Here is a 12,844-nt window from a genome sequence, read left to right on the forward strand (position 1 = left end):
ACTAGTAAAAAAATTTAAATAAGGAAATAAAAAATATAAAAAAAAAATAAAAACAAAATAAAAATATTTTTTTCAAAAAAATAAAAAATAAACGTTTTAAAAATAAAAATAATTACACAAATAAATTTAAATAATAATTTTGTAGCTTTTAACTTATGAATTGAAGACATTTGATGGGTCAATTTGGGCTCATTTGATGGGCCAGTTTGGGCTCATGATTTGTGATGGGTCAACTTGGGCTAGCCCAAATCAGCCCATCTTCAAAATCACTCTAGCCCAAACCCATTAAAGCTTGGGCAGGTTGGGTGGGTCAAATGGGTTTGGGCTAGTTTTGCCACCCCTAATTTCATGGTACTTCTTTCCTATTTTTTTTCTAATTCTATTCTCTCGAGAGGAGAACTGAGCTAAAACTAAACTTATTTGATTTGTTCATCATTTGTCTTTTTTTTTTCTCCAAATGAATAACCTAGTAAATTGAACTAAATGAACTTAAAAATTGGCAAAGCCATTTATTTAGCCTCTGAATATGTATTATAATATTGGTAACTCAATCCTAACGCCTTTTTAAAGTAGTTTATGATAGAATGGGTACTAATTCGGAATAAACAAATAAAAAGCTTAAAATAAAGTAGAACACTGCAAGTAAAAGAAAAAAAATACAAGTAATTATAAGAAAGCTCGATAGAGCAGGGTAAAAGAAGGAAGAAACACTAAACGGGGCATGACAAGACAAGTCAAATTTAACGGGATAAGGTTAGTCTTTCCCTTCCCCGCCCCGCTCCGTCTTTCATCCTGTAATTTCGCTTGTCTGCTTCTTCATATTTTGAACCCCCTTGGTGAAAATCTTGACTCCACCACTGTTGATGTCTAAGCATAAACTATTACTAATATTTTGTGCATAAAATATTACTAATATTTTGTGCATTTTTCTTGGAAACAATATGATTTTGAGTTATCCATAAAATGTCATTTGGAATATTCATGATGTGGGGGGTGTTCGACTTATGATTAAAAGCCAATAATTTTTGAAGAACTTTATGATATAAAATTATTGTTTAGCTCCCACGAAATATACCCTTGATGTATATTTGATATGGTTCAGTGAATTCATAGTTCAGTTTTGGTGACGACTAGTTGATGAAGCTACTAATTTAATGATTAAATTTTGGGCTTTCTTAGAAAATGTTGTGTTCTTTCATAAACTAGTATCACTCAAAATATTGTGAATTTCCATGGAAAGATGCATCTGTTGAGAGATAACTCGTTGTACAAACATAACTGTTCATGAATGGGTGTATTAGTACATGGATCATAAATGGCGAATCAACTGATGATAATGATAAAAATTCATAGCAGGTTGGATTTGCATCATGAGTTAAGGTGCTATTATGTAGACATCAAAGTAGACTTGTATTTCACAACGAAATAAAAATATTTAGCATACAAATGCTTGAAAAGAAGCATAATAGTTGAGAAATATGTTGTTAAAATATTGTGACCACAATTAATGCAATCATTTAAGCTATTTATGTAATGAAGCTACGTTAAGGATAGCCAATAATCAGATATGAAATATAAGTTTTAGGCATATGGGTCTGCGATATGCCTATGTAAAAGATTTGTGTTTCAATCTATTATGTAAATGATTTATGTTAATATTTCAAGATTAACTTAGAATAAATGTAATACAAATAAATTATGAGGGAATAAGACTAAAACCCTTAAACTAAACGTAACGGGAACTCAACTTTGAGTTCGTGTACACTCTAACAACACAAGTTCAATGGATAATAACTACTCCCTCCATCTCAATTTATGTGATATAGTTCGGATTTCGAAAGTCAAACTTCTTTATTTTGACTGTGAATTTAGACATACAATCTTTAAGTTTTTTGAAAAATAATTTACATAATTAGAAACTACATAAAAAGTACTATCAGTCATAATAATTACCAATTTAAAATATTTAAAGGGCATATGAATAAATCGCGATCAAAGATTTTGTTGTTTGACTCTTGAAATCCGAACTGTATCACATAAATTGGGACAGAGGGAGTAGTTACTTTGTGTTGCTAAAGCATGACTATCCTTTTTTAGATACTTGTGATTTCAATATACTACTGCATACTGTTATATGAGGAGTTAAGAATTGTTACATGTTTGAAATCACACGGGCACAATGACAAACTCCTTAGTGCAGATTGTTATGAGAAAGAAGTTGAAGTTATTCTTAATGGAATTAGTAAATGTATGCAATAACAGGAATATAGTAGTTAATTTCACCTATATAAATATTGAACTGGTGCCGCGTCAAACAGATCTAAAGGGTTGACCCTGTAAATGTTCATGAATCAAGATTGAGTGCAAAGTCGTAAAAGTGCTAAGAGAAAAATGTTGCATTACTTAGCTACACGAAGATATTATGTGCGCAATACTTTCGGTTTGACATAATAAATTGTGGTTCACATCTTATGATATCATGAGCTTTTTCAAATTTAAAAGTATTTATACAAATGAAAAATTCAAATCTAGTCAAGATTGACTTTGAGAAATGCATGATATTATGAGATATATTACAAACCAGTAGGGGATTGTTGAGTTAACTTATGATATTAGGCGGTCTTAAATTGAATAGACACGTCTGTTCATGAAAGAGAATGACTACTCCGAAAAGTCATCTTTCAAGACCTATAAATATAAGGACTCTCCTAAAATAGTCCAATTAATTATTTACAGATACTAGGGCTTTATAAAATCCTGAAAGGAATTGCTTGTAATCCCCCAAAGGATATACGGGTAATATCTCTTTAAGTACAATGATTTTTCGTGACAAAATCTTTCTTCTTCGATTTGCTTTCTAATTTTGTAACACCTTCGTCCCTTTTTCTTTATACTCGTGGTGTATAGGTCTATTTGCATGTGTCTCGACTATTTTAGAAATATTTACTATTTTCTATCAATACATGTATTAGATAACTTCATCTTATTATTTGTAGTGTCTAGCCCAAGCTTGCGTAGTCTCTTATCATCAATACAAGTATCACCTAATTCCATTCCATAATTTGGGGTGTCTAGTCCAAACTTGCGCGCTTTTTTATCTATACATGTAGTAGATATATTCTATGGTGAATATTATTTCAGAAAATGTGAAATATACATCACTTTACAATTCTATCATGTAAGGTGAAACCGCATAAACTATTTAATAGAGGTGACGGGAATGACCCATTATTGTGTAACCCGCCCAAGCTAAAATGGATTGAGTTACTAATTAAAGAGATAATGGGTCATAATGAGAATTTTATTCCGCATGGAGAAAATACATAGTTACCCTCTTCAACTATAGCACTTTTTTCCAAAAAATCCTAATACCCCTTACACAGTTAAGAAGTGGTATAAATATTCGGGAAAACTACGTATATATACATGCTAAGGAGAAATATTTACGAAACGTGACGATAGTTTTCCTTATTTACAAAACATAACGATATATTATGAAACATGACGGATTTTCATATATTTTTTGTTTTTTTTTTTATTTTTTTTCCATAAAATATATATTTTAAAAAAAAAAAATTGTAAAAAAAAAATTTAATTTATTTTTAAAAATATTTTAACTTTTTTTTTAATTTTTTTTTATATATATATATTTTAAAAAATTTATATATTGTTTTTAAAAAAAATTATATTTAAAAAAAAATTGCTGAAAGGCTTAAAAAAATTACCTCGAATTTTTGTGTTGAAAATAAAAAGTAGAGGAGAAACTTCACATCAAACCTTGCTCCGAATTGTTATTTTTAAGTTCCAAATGGCCAAGACACCTACCAGCAATGTGTTTTTGGCAGCCCTTTTCCAGTTATAACAAGATATTTTATTTATGATTAAGTAGGTACATGGTGGTTAAATAATACTAGGATTACCAAGTTTTGCTAGATTATTACAAACCAAAGGACTAATATAGTACTTCATAATTTTTTTTTATTTTTTTTTCTACTTTGAGTGTTTTACACTCCTAATTAACACGAATGGGTACTTTAGTTGGTGATGAATTTGAAGATGTTGATAAATCCAATAGAGGGAGTACTTTAAAATTAAAAACAGATAGAAAAGGAAAAGATAACAAATGGTTAACTTATAATAGGTAAATCTTTGCATTGCCTTGTAAGTTCTTGGTGTATTCTGATTTGTGCCATTAGTTGGACAACATACCAGACTCATTTTTAATCTCCTTCATTTTGATCAGTGTTTTAAAAGGCAGTTTCAGGGCTTGCCTCAGGGCTCACCCCAGGGCGGGGCACTAGCAAAATGCCTTGGAGCTCACGTGCGGGGCTTAGTTCCTGTAAGGCTTACGCCTCAAGCACCCTACTGTTCGCCCTAAACATGCCTAACGCCCAACACTTGGGGCTTGCCTAACAGTTCTTACACAAATTATATGTTAAATTCCTTAATCAGAATCATTAACCCTTATAATTCTTTAACAAATGAATGATACTTAATAGTTCTTCATCTATAGAAATAAGAAGATTGAGTGCAACTCAAATAATAAGTCGTGGTATTGCATACATCTGAGAACATCGTGAGGGTGAATATCATTTTATATTTCTTTTAAAAACACATAACCGAATTGTGTATTTTTACTTGTCATTGGTCTTTTGTTCTAGGTATCAAAATTATCATATTTTATTATTTCGCTATTTGAAAGTAATTTTATTTTTATTCATGAAGGAGTTACGTTTTAATTATAATATTGAGATAAAGTGAATAGTATGATAGCAATATTGTTTTAAGAAATTGTGATTTTTTCATTATTTGAAAGTTAAAATATTATAGTTGATTTGCATTTTATAATAGCTTTTATTTCATTGTATTGTTTATATTTGTAAAATCAATGTTATATATAATTACAAGTTGTAAGTGGCGTCTAATATATATATATATATATATATATATATATATATATATATATATATATATATAACAGTTTTTTTTTTTTTGTAATTTTGCCTATTTAAAAATATTTATTGTAATTATATTATTTTATGACATACTAAAAATTAAATACCTATGGGGCTTTCGCCCCGTGCCTCGGGGCTTACGCCTCACTGAGGCATATGTAAAACGTCCCGCCTTTTAAAACACTGATTTTGATCAATATATTGGCTTTGGAGCAGATTGCATTTGAAGCATGCAAATATAGCAGTACCAGATTATTGATCAATATATTGTGTTATGATGAGACTGACATAATGTTAGCAATAATATCGATATCAAACAATAAATATCGATTTTCAATATGTTAACTTTGAAAGAGAGTAAATCTCTCAAAATGTCATTTAACTATGAGGAATTATTTAGCAAAGTCATTTAACTTTATTTTGTATTAATAAAGTCTCTCAACTTAGGATTTTTTTCTTATAAAATCACTCAACAAATTTATCATAAAAATGCCCACTTTGCCCCTTAACATTTTGAGTTTGAAAAACAAAACCCCCTTCATATTTTGAATGAGACAATAAACCCCTTTGGTCTTAAATCAATGACTAGAAATTAGTTGAATTATTACATATCTTAGACCCATCACCACCCACAAATAAAAATTGGTCTTCATATAAAACTCCTATTTCCCATATGTATATTATGATCCAATTTGTTTCAAGTATTCATATGGATTAGGGGTGTACATGGACCGAGTTGGTTCGGATTTTTTAAACATCAAACCAAACCAATTGCGTCGGATTTTTAAATTTATACACCAAACCAAACCAATAAAATTCTAATTTTTCAACCTCGGGTTTTCTCGGGTTATTCAGATTTTTTTCGGAATAGTCTTGATACAAAATATATAACTTTTACTTCAAATATTTCTTTAGTTCTAGTAAGATACAACTATGTAATTAAGGTGTTTCATAAGACAATAACACAAAATGTGAGAAAAGTGATGACATTGTATTAAAATATTCAACAAAAGATAATAAAATTGGTTAAAATAAATATTGCTAATTAATAAGCCATAAAGAAAATGACCATAATCTAAAACTACTAGGTCATGCTAAAATAAGTACGGCTAATAAGTATTAATTACATAACAAGAAAAAAAAACTTAAGTTATGTATTTTCATTCTCTAAACCAATTATGCAAAGCTAAAGAATAGATATCCAACATTATTGTCATTCCTAGTGGTAAATTGAATTTCTTTTGTTAGTATTAGTGTTGAGTTGGTTTTGGTTTGGACTTTATATGAGTTACTAACATCCATAAGATATAAAACTTGTTCACATTCAAAATCCTAAGTTCAAGCTTGAATAATATGATAATAGATAAAAAAATTACGAAAAATTTAAGAAATATTTATAAATTACATTACAAATAAATATCTTTATGTATAAAATATTTTAAAAATTGAATACATGTAATGTCGGGTTGGTTTGGTTCGGTACTTTTTTTTTAGCTAAAATCAAACCAAACCAATTATGGTCGGGTTTTTTTTTTCAACACCAAACTAAGTCAAACGAAATCACTAGTTGGGTTTTTTTCTCGATTTGACTCGATTTATCAGTTTCGTGTGGTTTACTTTATACACCCCTATATTATTATGAGTCCGGAACCAAAATGCCTCAAAAAAAAAAAAATTTGAACCAAAATACCCCAACAAAAACAAGTTACTAAAGTACCTATAGCGCAGTATTTTACTGCGCTATAGCACTAACGGAGAAGGTCCCGTTAAGTCCTATAACGCAGTAAAATACTGCGCTATACGAAATACGGTCTGACCTATAACGCATTATTTTACTGCGTTATAGGAGTTTGCCTCTCTCCTATAACGCAGTAAAATCATGCGTTATAGGTCTCCACTATAACCCGACCGGGTTCCACCACTGGCCCCTCCAGTGGCAAAAAAAAAATTAAAAAACCCATTGGAGGCGAGCCAAGGTGGTCCCCACGCATTAAAAATGTCGTTTTCTATTAAATTTCATTCGGAAAGTTTAGATTCTCGGTATATTCAAGTCAAGGAGCAAGATTCTAAGTTCGAATTTTGAGAAAAAGCAGTGTACAACTCGATTAAAATAACTCTACAAAAAATCTTCGATTAAGGTTTTCTACTATGAACTTTTGTTATTATTTTGTTATATACATTATATTGCATGCATGTTTAACATTTAATCGTCATTAATTTTTTTTTTAAAAAAAATCAAATTTCATTTTTTTTTTTGGGTTTGATCGGCTGGGCAGTGGCTTAGGCCACTGTTCCGTTTTTTTTTTTTTTTTTTTTGGTTTAATTCATTATTTGTTAAATGTTTATGAATTGTTAATTTGTTAAATATTTATGCATTGTTAATTTGTTATATGTTTATGAGCTGTTAATTTGGTTAATTATTTATGAATTGTTAACATTGTTAATTTGTTATATGTTTATGAGTTGAATTTGGTTAATTATTTATGAATTGTTAATGAATTATTATTTTGATAATTGAGTATTTGTTAAATATTATTTATGAATTGAAAGAAGTTGATTGGTAATGAATTATTATATTGGTAACATTTTGTTTGGATGATTGTTATGTATTGTTTTGACATTTATCGTATTGTGTTGTATTATATAGGACAAAATCAGTGGTTACATAAAATAGAACCTTTCGTCGTTACATAACAATAAAATTAAAGTAGCAATCAAAGCAAACATTTTATTTATACTAACAACATAATATAATACAATAGATAACAACCATCCAAATAAGTTGTAAACGATTATGAAATGTTAATCTATACAATTTTAAAAGCATGAATATATATGTTAAATAAATAACGTTAATGTATTCAACATAAATAAGAAATGGTACTAATATTTATATATTTTTCAGGTTCATCCTTCGGCGCCTGCGGTGTCGACTCCCGATGAGGAAGAGGTCGAGTTTCCAGACCCAGCTCAGCCTGAGGTTCTGAGCGTGCTAGCGGAACAAGATCCCAAGAAGAAGCACGTTCTAGTTAAGGGCGCAAGGGCTAGGGGAAGAGGAGATGATCACAACTTGGAGCGCCCGGTTATTAAGAGGAAAAAGGGCGACGGAGACGATGGCGAGGGCGGTGGGGATGGTATGAGCCTTAGGCCTAGGGATAGTCTCCGGCATACTACATGTGGGACCCATCCTTGATAGTGTATATACATTAGTGTTGTACAATTTATCGTAAATATTATATATTTTTTGCATATTTATAAATATTATCATTAGTCTTTATTATTGATAATAAAAAAAAACGTGACACATTCGAAATAAAGTTAAGCATTAATTTAAAAATAAGACGAAACCCTAAAAGATAAATAACTTAAAGCTAATGACTACAAGTCTTCAAACAAAAAAGGACTTCGAGCAATTTTCAACTATTAAAACGACAATTCAAAGTATCACGTATTCTTGATGTGTTGAACCTATTTTATTAATTGTACAAATATAACTTGAGTTCTATATAAAATATTAAAGTTTCGGAGTCTCAAAGCATGATTAATATACGGCTAAACTACGTAAAAAAGATAAATTACGTAAAAAGGAGTTAATGGAAATGGGAGACTCCTATAACGCATTATTTTACTGCGTTATAGGAGTTTCTCTCCCTCCTATAACGCGGTAAAATAATGCATTATACGTCGGATTGTATTTCGTATAGCGCATTATTTTACTGCGTTATAGGACTTGACGGGTCCGTCTCCGTTAGTGCTATAGCGCAGTAAAATACTGCGCTATAGGTACTTTAGTAACTTTTTTTTTTGTTGGGATATTTTGATTCAAAATGTTTTTTTTGGAGGCATTTTGGTTCCAGACTCTATTATTATGGATACTCGTTCTTTGCTTATAGGACAATAAATTGGACAAATGAGCACAAGTAACGACAAAAGAAAAACGAACAGCAAAACATCGTGCGGCCGAAACCAGAATGATATGGAAGTAGAATATTTTTTCACACTAAATTGATTAGATGAATAAAAGTTGTTCTTCTTTTTGGTCCGATGAAATAAAATTAATACTAGTACAGTCAAACCTCTCTACAGTGATAGCGTTTGTCCGAACATTTAATAGCTGCTATAGTGAGGTATTGTTATGTATATATACTGACATTTGATGTTTGGATCTCATTTAACTGTTATAAACAAAAGTATGCATAAATTTATTTTCTATACTTTTTTTTTATATATGTTATCAACGAAAACAAAATACTTGTTAATTTTAAAATCTCGATTGATTTTTATGTTTCATTAATAAAAATTGAAGTGACTAATAAATTCATAACTAGTTTCCCGTACTAAGGAGCATATGCATTTTAAATTAATTGAAAATTTAAATATTTCAAGTTTGACGTAAGAATTCTACAATTGTAGGTTGTTTCGTAAATTTCAGTCTCTTAGTGATAATATAACGCTTGAATTAACAAAGATTTTTGTTCAAACTTTCAGCAAAAAGGAATTCAATAGCTTTCTCTTGATGATTACCATAAATATTTTATTATTTTATTTTTATACATAATATATTTCTTACAAAATATTACTTCCCCCAGTTCAAAAAGATTGTTCACTTAGCAATTTGCACACCTCTTAAGAAAATACTAACTCCCAAGCAAAAATAGGTAGTTTGACTAAACTATCTCAAATTAAATAATTATTGGGATTTGGTCATTTAATACCTAATAAGGGCAAATCTGAAAAATAATGTTAATTCTTTCTTGATTAGGTAAGTGGACACCCTTTTTGAACCAAAAAATAAAGGCTAAGTTGACACTCTTTTTGAATCGGAGGGAGTATTACACAATATTTGAGTGTGGCTGTTATAGAGAGGTAATTTTACAAAGAGTGTACCGCTATAATGAACTCCACTGCTTTTATTGGTAGAATGTTGTTATAGAGAAGTAAAATATAACATGAAAAATCGATTCCGGAGAAAATCAGGTCGTTATAGTGAAATGTCGTTATAATGAACGACAATTATATAGAGATTTGACTGTAATACTAAACAAAATGGATCAAGATAATTTGAAGCTCTGCAAAAAAAAAAAAAAAAAAAAAAATCATGCAGAAAAATGAGACTTTAAATATCAAAAGAACAAGACTAAAGAAAAAGAAAGGGTATGGAATTTAATTTTTATACAATGATATTGCTTAAATATTTTAACTATTTAAAAGAGTACGTGTTATAATTCATATTAACTTGAGAACCGTTTTTGATATTTAAAAATATACGTAATAATCCAACTCATTTCTAGTCATGGATTTAAGATCAAAGGGGTTTATTATCCCTTTCATAATGTGAAGGGAGTATTATTTTTCAAACACAAAATGTTAAGGGGGTAAAGCGAGTATTTTTATGACAAATTTAGTTGAGTGATTTTATAAGAAAAAAGGCCTAAGTTGAATGACCTTATTGATACAAAATAAAGTTAAATGACTTTACTACATAATTTTTCGCAGTGACCTTTTTGAGATATTTACTCTAAAGTAGAGAAAATTTGATATCACAAAATTACAAAAATAGCTTATTTTTATCTTTTTAAATTTTTTATTACAGAAAAAGATACTACTTATAAATAGCTAAGTCATGTTTTGCAGCTGCCTTACATGTAAAGTTGAATAACAAAGTCAACAATGTGAACTAAACAAAACATTATTCAACATTGTTGGATCTTGGCTAGTCTAACCCGTACAACAACAACAAGTGTAATTACGTAGGTGAAATCTAGGGAGGGCTGTACGATATCTTACCCAACCTTGTGGATATAGAAAGACTATTTTCAATGGACTTCGACTCAATATTTAAACTAGCTAATCTAATTATGAGGACCCTAATTAATGAAACGTTCTCCAATCAAACTTTACTAGCATCCCCATCTTCCTTGACACCATTGCTCTCTAATTTGCCATTTTCTTTCAATTCATCAGCCACTGGTTCAGGATTCTTCGCTTCTGTCTCTTTCTCTTTCTCTTCCTTTTCCTTTTCAACCTTTGCCCTCTCTTCTTCCTCAGCCTTCAATCTTGCTTCCTCCTTAGCAGTTTCAAGAGCTTTAATCAATCTCTCCAAGCAAGTGTCTACATTTTCCTTTGAAGACTTTGGCATTAGATTCTCAGCAACATCAGCAGGAGTCATATTCGTTTCCTCTAATAAACGACGAATCTCAGGAAAGTGATCATGAGATTCAACATCTAGATAATTCTTTGCAAGCACCTTGAAGGACTCAAAGCAGCAGTATGATAACTCAATGTGTTTATCCATCCTACCCCTCCGAATTAGAGCAGGATCAAGCTTTTCCACAAAGTTTGTGGTGAAAACAATTAGCCTTTCACCACCAATAGCTGACCATAGACCATCAATGAAATTCAATAGCCCAGATAAAGTTACCTCGCTTGGCTTCTTTTCCGGTCCTAATTTCTTCACCTTCTCCTTGATGGCATCTTTCTCGTCTTTTACTTCCTCTTTCTCTTCTTTCTTCTTCTCCCTTTGGCCGGTAAGGTCAAGGGAACAATCGATGTCTTCAATCACAATAATAGACTTACTTGTTGTGTCAATCAATAACTTTCTTAGCTCGGTGTTGTCCTTAACCGCTGTCAATTCAAGATCATAGACATCATATTGTAAGAAATTAGCCATAGCAGCAATCATGCTGGACTTACCAGTTCCAGGAGGACCATATAGAAGATAACCGCGCTTCCACGCCTTACCAACCTTTGCATAATATTCCTTCGACTTGCTAAATGTTTCGAGATCATCCATAATCTCTTGCTTCTTGTTTGGATCCATTGCTAAAGTATCAAATGTTGATGGATGCTCAAACACTACTTGGCTCCACATTCTTCTCCTGTACCCACCATCTCCCGTGTTGTTTGTGTACAACTTCCTCTGCCTTTCTCTTACAGAAATCGCCTTCCCTTCGTCCAACACATACTTCAAGTAAGAATTGGTCATAAGTTCCCTATTCTTCCGGTGAAACTTAAGCTTGAAATACCTCTTCTCATCCTCCCTTGGGTACCATGAAATTGTCTGTCTATTAGCAACTTGTTGGCTAGAAATCCACCAAACCTTTTCCCCTTTATATTCATCGGTTACCTCCTCGTGATCATCCATTGTTAGTACGACAGATTGGCCATCTTTCACTACGTTGGCTTTGAGACGCTTAGCTTGTGTGGAGGAGTTTTTGCTAAGGTACCTTTCAATTGCAACATAAGCTTTGCTACGCTCGTACCATCCATCAGTTTCATACTCATGAAAAATAATTTGCATATAAGGGTAGAAATAGCTAACAATTTTATCAGTATACCTCCTAATATGACCCCGAATTTCGTGAGGGAAATAGTTCTGGTACATGGTCCAGACGAACACCATTGTTGCAATAGCTGGACCTAATTGAGTCCAGACTTGTTCCATCATCATCATCATGTTCTCTTTCTTTTTTCACTTGCAGTATAATTGAAAAAAAAAAACACTACAAATGTGTGAATGTTTGTTCACTAGATATAATGGCCTTTATATAGAAAACGGAAAAGGTCCAAAAATACCCCTGAACTATTGAAAAAGGCTCATAAATACCCTCCTTTCACCTTTTGGTTTAAAAATACCCTTAAGGTTTGTTTTTGGCTCAAATATACCCCTCAAACTAACAAAGTTAAAGTTAACTCTTTTAAAAAGCCAAATGACATTTTGTGATTGGACACATATATTATTTAATTTAAAAATTAAAAAATATGAACAAAACTGTTTTTTTTTTTGCATTTCGTGAATTAATCAACGAATTTTTTTATTTTTTTTTGCATTTCGTGAATAAAAAAATGAAATAGGAAATTATAATTTTTTTTTGCATTTCGTGTATTGA

General features: G+C 30.8%; 1 protein-coding gene across 1 annotated transcript; it reads right to left on the bottom strand.

Annotated features, from left to right (window-relative positions):
• Positions 1–10,628: 10,628 nt before the first annotated feature.
• Positions 10,629–12,505, bottom strand: LOC132609267 (AAA-ATPase At3g28580-like). The gene has a single exon (XM_060323164.1). The coding sequence runs from the start codon at positions 12,409–12,411 to the stop codon at positions 10,846–10,848; it is 1,566 nt and encodes a 521-aa protein (XP_060179147.1). The 5' UTR covers positions 12,412–12,505; the 3' UTR covers positions 10,629–10,845.
• Between the last annotated feature and the right edge of the window lie 339 nt (positions 12,506–12,844).

Source organism: Lycium barbarum, chromosome 9 (assembly GCF_019175385.1).
Source record: "Lycium barbarum isolate Lr01 chromosome 9, ASM1917538v2, whole genome shotgun sequence".
Lineage (NCBI taxonomy): Eukaryota > Viridiplantae > Streptophyta > Magnoliopsida > Solanales > Solanaceae > Lycium > Lycium barbarum.